At 46.9% G+C, this 12,409-nt stretch overlaps 6 protein-coding genes across 6 annotated transcripts; 1 reads left to right on the top strand and 5 right to left on the bottom strand.

Annotated features, from left to right (window-relative positions):
- Window positions 1-177: 177 nt before the first annotated feature.
- On the bottom strand, window positions 178-1,329 carry GGS22DRAFT_190647 (cobW-domain-containing protein; the record flags this gene model as incomplete). Its single annotated transcript, XM_047965009.1, has 1 exon — window positions 178-1,329. One exon carries the CDS (start codon window positions 1,327-1,329, stop codon window positions 178-180), a length of 1,152 nt encoding a protein of 383 aa, XP_047817165.1.
- Window positions 1,330-1,825: 496 nt separating this feature from the next.
- On the bottom strand, window positions 1,826-4,660 carry GGS22DRAFT_168434 (Metallo-dependent phosphatase-like protein). The gene is made up of 8 exons (XM_047962154.1): window positions 4,384-4,660; window positions 4,227-4,253; window positions 3,706-4,153; window positions 3,433-3,639; window positions 3,260-3,322; window positions 2,899-3,206; window positions 2,253-2,827; window positions 1,826-2,189 (listed from the first exon to the last, which is right to left on the bottom strand). The coding sequence occupies exons 1-8, from the start codon at window positions 4,555-4,557 to the stop codon at window positions 2,030-2,032; spliced, it is 1,962 nt and encodes a 653-aa protein (XP_047817164.1). The 5' UTR covers window positions 4,558-4,660; the 3' UTR covers window positions 1,826-2,029.
- A 256-nt stretch (window positions 4,661-4,916) lies between these two features.
- GGS22DRAFT_168433 (uncharacterized protein) lies at window positions 4,917-5,674 on the bottom strand. Its single transcript, XM_047962153.1, has 2 exons — window positions 5,457-5,674; window positions 4,917-5,381 (listed from the first exon to the last, which is right to left on the bottom strand). Exons 1-2 carry the CDS (start codon window positions 5,487-5,489, stop codon window positions 5,025-5,027), a joined length of 390 nt encoding a protein of 129 aa, XP_047817163.1. The 5' UTR covers window positions 5,490-5,674; the 3' UTR covers window positions 4,917-5,024.
- A 363-nt stretch (window positions 5,675-6,037) lies between these two features.
- GGS22DRAFT_168432 (uncharacterized protein) lies at window positions 6,038-7,374 on the bottom strand. Its single transcript, XM_047962152.1, has one exon. It carries the CDS (start codon window positions 7,138-7,140, stop codon window positions 6,304-6,306), a length of 837 nt encoding a protein of 278 aa, XP_047817162.1. The 5' UTR covers window positions 7,141-7,374; the 3' UTR covers window positions 6,038-6,303.
- Window positions 7,375-8,288: 914 nt separating this feature from the next.
- GGS22DRAFT_38749 (DUF1754-domain-containing protein) lies at window positions 8,289-9,095 on the top strand. Its single transcript, XM_047966960.1, has 2 exons — window positions 8,289-8,669; window positions 8,741-9,095. The coding sequence occupies exons 1-2, from the start codon at window positions 8,400-8,402 to the stop codon at window positions 8,873-8,875; spliced, it is 405 nt and encodes a 134-aa protein (XP_047817161.1). The 5' UTR covers window positions 8,289-8,399; the 3' UTR covers window positions 8,876-9,095.
- Window positions 9,093-11,352, bottom strand: GGS22DRAFT_168424 (uncharacterized protein). The gene is made up of 3 exons (XM_047962151.1): window positions 10,206-11,352; window positions 9,829-9,923; window positions 9,093-9,688 (listed from the first exon to the last, which is right to left on the bottom strand). The coding sequence occupies exons 1-3, from the start codon at window positions 10,876-10,878 to the stop codon at window positions 9,521-9,523; spliced, it is 936 nt and encodes a 311-aa protein (XP_047817160.1). The 5' UTR covers window positions 10,879-11,352; the 3' UTR covers window positions 9,093-9,520.
- Between the last annotated feature and the right edge of the window lie 1,057 nt (window positions 11,353-12,409).

Genomic DNA, 12,409 nt, shown 5'->3' with positions numbered 1-12,409 from the left:
TGTCTGTCTGTCTGTTGGGGGAGGGGGGCGCCGACACGAGGGGCGAGGGGTCAATCAATACCTAGTACTTATATCTATCTCATAGCTGAATGTGGAAGCTGACGAGACTAGGTAACCAGAATGAATAGAGAACTGTGCGCACATCTGCTCCAAATTGTGCATTGTAGGATGGTGCGTTTAAGAAATCTTAGTGACGGCTAATTCCCCTTGCATACCGTCTTCGAGCTCTAGGAACCCTCCCGTCTCCAATTTCTTTTTCCATTTCCCACTCTCATACCTCGCCAGGATCATTGTCATGCGAAGCACAGTCCGATGGCTTGAGCTGTGCTCGACCGTCTCAGAGTCGAGAGGGGTAAATGCCCATCTCCCAAATGCCCAATTCAGTATATACCTGCCTGGGCAACCTGACGACATTTCCGGTGCCGACACCTCATCTTCTCCGGAGCTTCGGACCGTTGACGATGTTGTTAATACAGACTTGATCCGGTACACCTCGTCTTTGGGTGCGGCGTTAAGCAAAGACATTAGTTTTGTCGCACTGGTGACGGCACCTGGGTCCCCGGTCAAGGTGATTGAGAGGACCTCAACCTCACTTTGGTGATCGTTGCTGTGATTACGATCATGATCATGATCATGACCATGAATATGAACATGGCCGTCGTGGGGGCGACCGTCACTGTTATTATTTATAGATAATTCATCGGTTAAGGACCTCGCTAGTCCGCCATCGACACCGAAGATGACATCGACGGGGACTCGCCCCCTATCACTCTTTACCCAAGCGACATCAACCTCGAGATCCCCTACTCGGTCGAGACAGTCATCAAATCTACGCTCATCGCAGTTTTCCCACTTGTTAAAGACGATTAGGTCCGTATACCTGGCTTGTATACGAGCGGTATAACTCGTGTCCTCGTATCCCTTCCAATTCTCGACGTCTATAACGCTGACAACGCCATCGAGTGTGTAGTGGCCAGTGTCGCGAGCCAGTCGGTTGACTTCGATGGCTAGAGTAGCAGGGAAGGCGGAGCCGGAGGTCTCGATGACGATGCGATCCGGATTGACGCTGGAGCGCAGCTCAGCGAGAGCAGTGCTCAGCTGGCCAACGAGGTTACAGCATATACAGCCATTAAGAAGCTCTTGGACGCCGGAGACAGCGCTCGACGAGGCGAGCTGCGAGTCGATGGCTACATCACCGAATTCGTTCTTCAATAGGGCTAGACGATATGAAGGATTAACAGCGCGAAGTTGTGGAATGATGTTTAGCAGCAGTGTCGTTTTTCCAGAGCCTAAAAAGCCGGTTATGATGGTTATGGGTATCGGAGCCATTCTTGTGCGTATTAAAGGATGCAGCGTAGAAGCGGCATAAATAAAAATGATAAAAATACCTTTATAAGTGTATATAGTGCCTAGTATGTACCTACCTAGTAGTATGGGCAGCATGGGGTATGAGGGGTACGTATATATTACTAGGTAGGACCTTACCTGGTAGTACATGCTTCTTTATACATATTGTTTATAATAGTTTTAAATATTACTTAGGATATAAGGATATTTTTTAAATTGGGAGGTGAACTTACTTAATATATGTATTATTATTGAAAGGCAAGGAGCCAGGCGGGGTTCAGGTACTGTATATGTAGGTACGTCATTATAAGTGGACTACACCTGGCAATGTACCTACAATCTACATATATGTAGGTAGGAGCGCGCCGCTAAATTCTCCAAAGGCTATGTACCTAGGGGGTGTCCAGGCAGGAGTAGGTGATACATGTAGTCTCACCTAGTACAGTTTCTCTACGTCCTCGCGGTCTAAGACACTGTATACCATACAGCCATATACCTATCACTGTTGGGTGGTACCTACGTACCTAGTATTTGCACTCACCGTGGAATCGGCGTAAACCCGATACTGTAACGAAGCACGGACCACAGACCACGTCTATTCACCACACGCACATGCGGGACACAGGAAGTAAAGCCTATCATCATGTTCATTACTAACTTAAGCCGACTTCATCGATACTCTCTAGCCAGACGTGCAGTTGGCCAAACCAGCTTGAAAGGTCTGGGAGTTTTTGACATATATCGGCAAGTAGTCCCGCGTCGTGAAGCTTTCATCGATGTAGAAAGAAACATCGCTAGAGCTATAGTTGGAGCCAAGGATAGCAAGAAGATCGCTCTCGATGCTTTATGGTATTTGGTAATTTGGTTAGTCGGTCACTACGCAAAGGATACGTGATAGAACTTACAAGTCGACAAATACTACATCAACAACATCAGGTTGAGTACCCTCGTCAAATCCAGCTTTGCCCTGGAAGAAATCGGGAATATCATAATGTGGGATCCCAGTATGCGCAGTGTCGTCCCCATCAGTACCAAAATCGTCCTTAGTCGTGTAGCCCGGAGCCAAATCGACTACTTGACGCTTCGTGATGTTAACCTGACCATGGCTCTCTCCGCCTCGAACCGCAGAGAGGTGAAGGGGAGACGGGTCGACGCAGATATCACGCTCGATAGGCATGACGCCAACGCTGCGCTTCTGGCTGGCACCCGCATTGTTAAGTGACTGAAGCAAAGTACTGGCCAAGCTGTACGGTATTCCTGGTATATATAAGAAGTGATCAAGAAACGGCGAGACGATGAACTGATCGTCATACGTGAAGGGCCCTTTATACATGTCGAATCGGACGCTTCCCGTGTTGGCAATAATAAAGCGCGGTATATCTTGACGCGATTCGTTGACGACAGCCTTAGAGAGCGCGTCAGATAACAAGGGGAATATATTCCCGGTACTATTAAACGGCGTGCACGTCATGCAATAATCCTATTCGCGAGTCAGTCAAGATACACATCGCTTACCGGACCGTAATTGGATAGAAAGTTTTGGTTGCTGACCTTTGGTGTGCATCCATACACGTCCGTAAGGTTAAGCTGCTTCCTGTACTTCGTAATCTCGGAAGAGACAGCTAGCCCGTTGTTGTAATCGAACTTCTCGTCATACCAGGTCGCGGCGTGGTACTCAAACGTCCGACGGTTCCAGTCAAGATAGCGGCGCGAGTATACGAACGGGGAGGTGGAATTCTGCGTTGCCTTGCGAGTTGGGTTGGGAACGCCAGCTGGACCGGGCGCGATTCCATGATAACCGCTGTTTTTACTATCAAACCCAGACATTGAGAACCAACCGAGAGTTTCGCAATAACGACCTAGGAGAATATCAGTACTGGACTAAACAACTAGAAGGCACGACTTCACTTACCCGATTCCATTGCCGTGCTGCTGGCGTCTAAGACAGCAAAGTCTCTGATATGAGTATGACCTCCTATACGGGAATTAGTCGAACAGTCTCCTCTATTAGGGCAGGGATATACTATATATAGAGAGAGAGAAGGAGACGGAGACAGAGACAGAGACAGACAGAGATAAACGAACCCATGAATTGGATAGGGGTATCGGGATATACCGCACGAATGGCGTCGAATACAACTGGAAAGGTGCTGATCGAATCAGTCGGGCGCGCAGGGTTATGGCCCAGGATTATAAAAACGTCTACAGGCTCCGGGGAATGAAGAATATCTAGAAACCATTGCTGCGTGACCATGGTTTTCGCGGGTATGACTTTACTGACATTTGTATTGCCTATCCATTAGATGTCAGTCAAATGTTTTGCCGTAGACAAAGGATTCTTAGAGGACATCTTCTAACCGGTGAAGTCAAATAGCACGCCGAAGGCCATAACTCTAAGGCCATGTTGGGTAGTGAAGTATCGGTGTGTGTTGCCAATATACTGCCACTCGTTCGTCTCTGGGTTGAGTATTTGGACGTTGGATGTTAGATATTTCTCACCCCAGTAGGTAGAGATATTATACATGGCCTGGTAAGCTACGGTGGCAAGATATAATTCATGATTTCCGATAGTGAGTAGGTCATACTCGACCTTGTCGAATACTGTCATCGAGACGGCACCATCTGGTGTTGTGGCATCGCTTAATCCTGCCCCGTCATGAAGATCACCTGTATCCACCAAAAGAATATCAACTCCCATATTGCCAGCCTGGTGCTTGAAGTGAGTAGAGAAGGTGACGAAGTCACCCCAGTCGGCGCCATAATTCCCTTGCTTCAAGTGGCCTTCTAGCCATCCGTGAGTGTCGGTCTTGTAAAAGTTGACCGTTAGCATACGATCTGAAATTCCGAATACCCCTTACTCCGGAATACTCTTCACTCACCGTATGCAAGAAATTCAATTGTCCCCACTACAGCACGTCGAAGTTAGCGTTCGATATTCTCATTCATAGTCTATCGATAAATAAATACAAGAAAAATATCGATATTGGCTAGGTATGTATATAAGATACCTAGTTATACTTGACTGTATAGACTCACCTCTAAAGCTCTCGTAGGTCCATAGGTGGCGTTGATTGCATCTGGCTGCATCCGCTTAACGTGTCGGACATGTTCGACATGATCTACAGGACCGAAGCAACCGGAGCAGGCCAGGGAACCACGGATGAGCGGCAGGAGACTTAGCGCCAGTAGGGTGGGATTGAAGATGCGCATCTCGTCCGTTCTATTGATTCGCCAAGTTACCAACTTGCCAAGGAAATAAGTGCATAAACAGACCTCGAGAGGACGAGAAGGCAAGGTGGTAAATTTATTAAATAGTATCCTAGGTACCTAAGTAGATTATGAGGGAAACGGCACCGCTACACCACGGCATTCGCCGAGATTGTGAGCGCTCCTAATCGCTACCTACATAGGTAGATAGGTAGGGAGCTGGGGAGGCAGGGAGGTAAGCAGTGAGATGGCCGGGATATCGCACGTGGTAGTGATCGCCTTTCTAATAGAGTAAGCACATGTAGATGTATGCAGGACCCAGGATCATGCTAGATAAGACGTACATGTATAGACATCGAGGGAAAAGAAACATCGTCAGTAACATACAAGTTACCTACTTGACACGGGTCACGGCATGGGTAACATAGCGCCGCAAGCCACCCACATCATCAGGCTTTCTCTCACCTCACCTACAACCTGATCTCTTCGACCTCTCTTCTCGTCATATCTTCCATCTCCGATCGTGGTGTGGCCGGACGAGCCGTGTCTCCATCCTCTCCGACCGACACTACTCCCATCTGACTGAGATCTCCTGGAGACAGTCTACCCCGGATTCTGTAAGACTTCGCCGAATATGCGCGGCTAGAGTTGTCCTCGAGGTAGAATGCCAGTCTCTCGGGTTTTTGGTTTGGTGAGAGCCAACTGTCGATATCATTCTCCAACTGTCTGAGTAAACATATAACCCTGTTCTTGCGTATAACGCCATCTATGTATATCGACACCATGGTCCAGGCCTGCGTACCATCGTGGACCATGCAATTATTGAGGTATGTGGTATTGATGCCAAATGCGACAAAATTCCGATCCCTCCTCGAGATGTGCTCATCTAAGAGGTCGCTTAGGTTATCCATCTGCCCTTTTATGTAGGCACTCATTTTTGAATTTCGATTTAGTTGGCACTAGGTTAGTTACCTGTGATGAAGTAGAGTTCTCAGTAGAACGAGTGCGAGAAGACGGAGATTTGGCGCATGCTATTATGATTTAGATTACGATTTAAATTCAGGATACAACTAGGGACAAAGGTATAGTTTGAGCAAAGACTGGACAAAGACAGCCCGGTACCTAGTAACTATTCTGAATAAGTCTTTTACTCGTTCTTGTTATTGTACTTATTGTACTACACAAGTAGTTGTATTACATTCTCATGATCTAATAATGCGTACAAGAAGTGACTTCTGTTTCTCTTATTCGAATACCTCTTTCGTTTATGTCTGATGTTTTGTATACATTGCAGACACCCGCGATTACGAACCAATACTAGGTAGTCACTGTTATTGAGTAATAACGGTAACGAGACCTCAAGGGTATGGAACAACGTTATAACTTATATGGCTAAGAGTCAATGATGTGCTACTTGATAGGACGACTGCTAAGCAGGGATCTGTATCGCTCCTCGTAAGTGTCGGCAACACTAAGCAACATGGAATCAACGACAAATGTTTAAACTTGATAAATATAACATCATTGCGTAAAAGTAAGCAATAATTAACACGTTAGATCCACATGTAAACCCCAGAACCCAAGTATTTCCGTCGTTACCCCCAACGAGATAATAAAAAAAAAGAAAGAAAAGGAGAGAAAATACATGTCATAAGCCATATCCAAGAAATATGAATCAGCACGTCAACCCAACCTCCATGCACCAAAGAAGAACCCCGATCCTAAACCACAGATGCAATCATGCTCCCTTTACAGAATTAGGAAATGTCCGGCTACGAAAGCAAGACCGGAGAAGACAGCGAAGGCATTCTTGAGTGATGCGGCACCAGCAGTTACGACAGCAGGTGGGCTGCTAGTAGTACCATTGGAAGCCATACCGCTGGCATTGCATCGTCCACCCGAGCCGTTGCAGCCAGAGGAAACGCACGAGGGACCAGTGCAGCCAGAGCCAGTGCCGGAACCACCTACTGGCCCTGATACGGAGCCAGGAGACACACATGATGGGCCATGGCAGCTTGGGCCAGATCCGGTACCACTGCCAGACCCCGAACCAGACCCTGAACCAGTACCAGAACCGGATCCAGGGCATGGGCCAGGGCCAGAGCAAGAGCCCACAACAGTGTGTGTAGGGACGGCAGGGACGGTACGGGTATGGGTGGTTGGGGTGCTGGTAGGGTAGGCGGTGATAGTCGCGGTAACGCCGTTGCCGGTAATGCTAACGGTGGGCACCCACGTACCGGTAGGCTGAGCGCCGGGGCAGGTAATCTCGATCTCTGTGGCAGGCTTGCAGGCATGGCAAGCCACGGTGGTGACGACGAATCCGGGAGGCATGGTAGGAGTCACATAGTCCGTAGGTTTACCGATACAGGTTTCGGTGATGGTGTAGGTAGCCAGCCACTGGCTCGTCTCGCATGCCGCCGGCAGGATAGTCTCATATACAGTCGTATACTGAGGCTCCTTCACCGGATAAACGGTGGTGTGAAGTGTCGGGTACGCCGTGTGTACTGCCGGCACGGTGTGGTATAACGAAGCCGCGTGATGAGCGGAGAACCCGGTCTGTACAGTTGCGTTGCTGAAAAAAGGCATCTTGATGATGAATTATTTTAGTTGATTCTTTTTATTTGTTGTTGATGATGTGTTATAATCGGTGTTAGTGATGACGTTACCGTGAGTGAACGACTGTGGTATATATAAAAACGAGTGTGATAGTGGGTGATAATGAATGTGGTGGCCAAGATGGCTATGAACGAATGACTATGATGGTTGAGAGTGAACTGTAAAAGAGTGACTGATGATGGTTCTGTAGAAGAGGAGATAGAAACGAGCAGAGGTCCACGATACTTATATTGAATATTGTAAATAACTTTCTACACATAAGCGCGTCACAGAGCCAGCAGCATACTTGGTGAGAATGAAACCACAACACAATTTCCATCATTGCTGAGGAACCCTACACCAAAAGAATGATTTCCAATTACAGGACATTCCTCTTGTACGCCAGCGTAAGGCTCATGTAATAGGTACCCAGTCAGCCAGTACGACAGATCTGCGACTGTTTGAGACATATAACCAAGACGTGCCATGCTCATGAGGACTCGTGGACATTACCTCCTAGGTACCCCTAGGTAGGTAGGTGGTATACTCATAGAATCGCGTCTCTAATGACAATTAACAATATCCTACATACCACACATACCATACATATCATAAATGTCATACATATCGTATGCTCACCAAAACATTGGTATGCCTAAGATTCCGTACCTAAATTAATACGATTCATATGACGGGATTGCATTTTCGCACTCGCATTCGCATGTTCTTATTATGTCCCCTCGTTTATCGACATCTCCCGCACATAGTCCGAAGACGTTCGGGAGACTTCCTAATAAGGAATTTTGATCTCCAGAGTGATTCTCATGTTGAGAATGGCAACTCATCACTGTAAAGATTTCGAGGTGATGGTCGTGGCTGCTCTGTGAATACTTTTTGATCTGGAGAAAAAAAAGAAGAAGAAAAGAGGAAGAAAATTTTGGATTGCCACTTTTAATATTTATTCAAACTCAGGCATTAGTGGGGTCCTAGCCAATTCCTCACATTCAAGTTGTGCTACTACTAGGTACCTAGTACCTATTCCCAAGCCATTATGTAATCGCTTGAAATTCTTTTCTTTCTTTTTCTCCCTCACCCACCTTCAAACCAATAACCTCCTTATGTACATATAGTGGAGTCACATTGTGTTTATCGGAACTTCGTACATACTGAGACCTAGGGACCGAGGAATCTTGTCTTCTTTCAGAGTATTCAGAATATTACATAAACATACACATCAGGCATTTGACAAGATGCCAGCAGACGATTACGCGTCGGTAGGTGGGGGTGGTCCCCTGAAGCTGAAAGGCGGAAAGGTTCAAAAAAATAAGAAGAAAAAGAAAAGCAAGGCGAACCTCGAGCATTCCCTCGCCACCGTAGACGATTCCACTGCTAAGGAAGCTAAGGAAGCTGATGGAGCCGATGACGTCGAGAAGATGCGGCAAGAGAACGGAGATGATGAGGATATAATCGAGCATAAAACTGAAGCTGAACGCCGCCACGAGGAAGCAAACAGGAAGAAGGTTCGTACCGTACCTTCTATCCTAAGAATGACGGATTGCCAATCAATGCTAACTTTGACTTCACAAATTAGATGCTAAAAATGCTCGAGGACCCCAAGGTGGCTTCTGAGTTTCGCAAGACTCACAAAGAGAGGGTTGAAGGTCTCAACACTTACCTCTCCAAGTTGAGCGAGCACCACGACATGCCTAAGATCGGCCCTGGATAGTCTAATCCTCCTAACGATACGGTGGCAGTGAAGTGAGAGGACTCTGGAGGAGAGAAGGAAAGACTAATCATTACTATAGAGCCTTGATTTCACAGCACCTACGAATATTACCCCCCGTAACACGGCGTTTATAGAGGTTGTTCTCGGTTTGCAAGTACTACTACTATACACTATTTTGATTATTAAGCCGCGTCTGCCTCGATGATGAACAACTTGTCTATAGTAACATCCTTATCATTTAGCAGGCTGTCTTGTTGCCAGGTTATTATATAAAATCTATCTACCACCGGCCCGCAAGGTTTTATAACAGCTGATATTCTTATGTGTATGACCTCTATTATGACCAATCCAAAGCGTATTTACCTGGATATATATGGCCTTCGTTTTTTAATATCCTTCCAATTGAGACTGTGAACACCCAAAAATAAATGACCCGTAACCAATTTCGTTAGATTCGTCAATAGCCGCAAGGCTTTGCGAGCTCTGAGACCGACCTTTTCTCTATTACAGTTCCCTGCTGATCCAAATGAACGTAGATGCCGTTGAAATCCCACGTATGCAACAATGCTCGCCATAATAATGCTACCAACGCCCAAGCCCCGTGTTGTCGAGCCGACAGGAGGGAAATGCCTATTGCAAAAGCTGTTATACCAGAAGTGCTCCGCCAACGATCACACCCATGAAAACCTCCACTATCGGGCTTACCGCAACGGTTCTACCGACGCCAGATTGCAGACTTCCCGAAGTTCCTGATGTTGTACTTGCCGCTTCAGAAGCACCGGGAGTAACAACCTCAACCGAAGTAATCGTGGTCTACAACACTCACGAGTTAGCAATTTATATCGGTTTAAATTAGGTATCGGGTCTAGTTTAGAGACTCTAAGAACCGCTTTCAAGTTCACACTGCCGAAGGAACTAGTTACATGATTCACGTTCGGAAAACTATGACATACCTTGGCACCTCCGGGGAGTGTCGATGTAAACGTCGATGTCCTGGGTGACGCTGTGGTGCTAACGCTGGAAGTAGTCGCCGTTGCCAAAGTCGACCCTAGATACTCAGTTAGCCGAATTCTTGGGGAAATAAAGTACGTCGTTTTCGTTTGAATAGCAAAACTAGGCGTAACATGAATACAGCCGGGGTTAGGCGCTCGGGAAAACGAGAAGCAAGATTGGTGCAGATGCAACAATTTCTTGCTGGACGTACCCCTGGAAGAAGAGCGAGAAGAAGACACGAAAGTGGACACGGTCAAGGGGACAGAAGACGATAACGTCGTTGTCACGATGGCGGTGGACTCAGAAGTCATGTCGGTTGAAGAGCTAGTGAACGTACCGGGAGTACTCGTCGTTTCTGTTGATCCCGAGGATGTCGTTGTCGTAGTCGTCGGCGAGTCGGTTTGCGTGGAACTAGTGGAAGTGACTGTAGACGTTGGGGCATCCGAGGTTGAGGCGGAAGATCGAGTCGTAGAGGACGTCTCTGCAGTAGATTCTTGAGTCGTGGTACTTTGACTTGTGGAAGTAGCGGCACTAGTTTCAGTGGACGTAGAAGTTGTCACGGCGGCAGTTGTATCGTTTCCAGAAGACTGTTGCCTTTTCGCCATTTGGACAATGGAAGTTGCTAATTCCGGGTCATTCGCATGAACAGCCTCCATAGCCGCGTGGTCAGAGTCGTAAACACCATGTTTGTAGGTGGCGGGGAAGTAGGTATGTAGAAAATGGTGAAGAGCCTGCGGCGAAGCTGAGCTTAACAGCCGTGAGAAGGTCGAGTCGTCACGGTGGACAACATGGTCAGGCTTGCTTTCAGCATGGACCTCATTGGAGGGCTGCTGTTTAAGGAGCCCATTTGCGAGCCCGGTCGTGAATAGTAGGCCGAGAAGCAGGGTTAGGAAGAAGTGCCGGGCTGAAGGCATCTTTTTTACTACGTGCTGTGGACGTTGGGTTGTTTGGGTGAGTGGAAGAGTGGCCTTCTCGCCCAAAAAGTTCTGTTCAGAAAGATTCGGTGTCATGTTGAAGGTGGGAGTGGTTTGGAAGATATCACCGTTTAAAGGGAAGCCCACTGGATCAGACCAAAAAGCGAAAAGAGCTAACGCAGACTACTGCAGACTGTGCAGAGTATCCTTAAGAGTGGGCGGCAAAGAGGTCGGGGCGATGACTGAAGTACCGTTCTTCGTACAACTCTAGTAGACCTGCGGGCTCTGTTGCATGATAACCGGCGAGGAGAGAGTTCGTACTGCTGCTGCACGGAACAAAGAGTGGAAAAGGAAAGAGAAGGTAAGCAAGATTCGAGAAGGTGAGGGGCCAAGGGTTAAACAATAGCCTATCGAGCCTGTTAGATGTAGGATGTAGAGGTAAATATGAAAAATGAATCGTTGTGATTTGCTCTCGCCTTATGGATATATGTAATTAATAATAATACGTAGTTGTCCAACTCGGACAACATAAGATATCGTGGCTGATGGCTTGATCTCGAAAATAATATGGTGGAGCCTTTATTATTTACTATCTCCATCCATACGTACATACCTACTCAATAGCCGTACTGTACAGGTCAGGGCCATGAGACACTGTGCGATATCAGTGGTGTATGTATAGGACCTAGGCTGCTAGGTAGGTAGAGTAATGGGTCAGCACCTACTGTACTGTACCTAGACTGCCAGGATGCCAGGGAATTACTATCCGAGCTGATCTGATGCAAGCCTTGGAGTCCGCAGCAAAGCCGATATCAGCTAGATCAGCCTCTCCCAGATCCCAACCAGCTTTACTCTGTACAGCTGCTGAACCACACACTGACTGACCATTTAACCAACCACCCTGATTCCTTCTATTACATCTGTATACGTATTAATATCTCGTGTTAGATTAGAGGAAATGTTCTCTTGTACGGTATTACCTAGCAGCCTAGTACATATGTAAATAAGTATTAGTAGGTAGGTACATCATGGATGTATGTACTCCGTACGATTGAGATTTCTTGGCACCCGTGGGCTTGGTTCGGAACCCGTACTATGATCATGGTGACGTCGCTTCTTGTTGAGAATACGAGGTTTCTGCTGTTTGGTCGAACCAGAGCCAGAGAGACAGAGAGACACCCCACTTTGTAGATACGCATACTGTACGAATACTTAAGTAGCTGATGCGTCGTACTACATACGTACATACCTAGTCTGCCTAGGTACTGTACTACACACAGTACAAAAACCCAGTATTCCATATTGCCGTTTAAGCAGCAGTTTGTCTGAGGAGATTATGTACACTAGAGAGAATGTATCAGACGGATGAACGGGGACAACAGAACAGCGGAGATAAACTGACAAATGTAACAAGACTTTCATAGAATAAACGCCCCCTTGCCCCCCGATTTTCATTATTGGTTTTGTTCATGCATCTGTGTCTTGTCTACTTGTTTATTTTTAGTTTTAGTTTAGTTGTCTCAAACCCGCGCAGCCTCAACCGCTTAACCTGAATCATTCTTAGCGGCTTAACCCAATGGATGTGATCTTCATGAAGTGCTTGGAACTTATCCACCAACGTTATGCT

Source organism: Annulohypoxylon maeteangense (assembly GCF_022496945.1).
Source record: "Annulohypoxylon maeteangense strain CBS 123835 unplaced genomic scaffold GGS22scaffold_13, whole genome shotgun sequence".
NCBI lineage: Eukaryota > Fungi > Ascomycota > Sordariomycetes > Xylariales > Hypoxylaceae > Annulohypoxylon > Annulohypoxylon maeteangense.
This window is presented reverse-complemented; position numbering and strand designations above follow the sequence as displayed.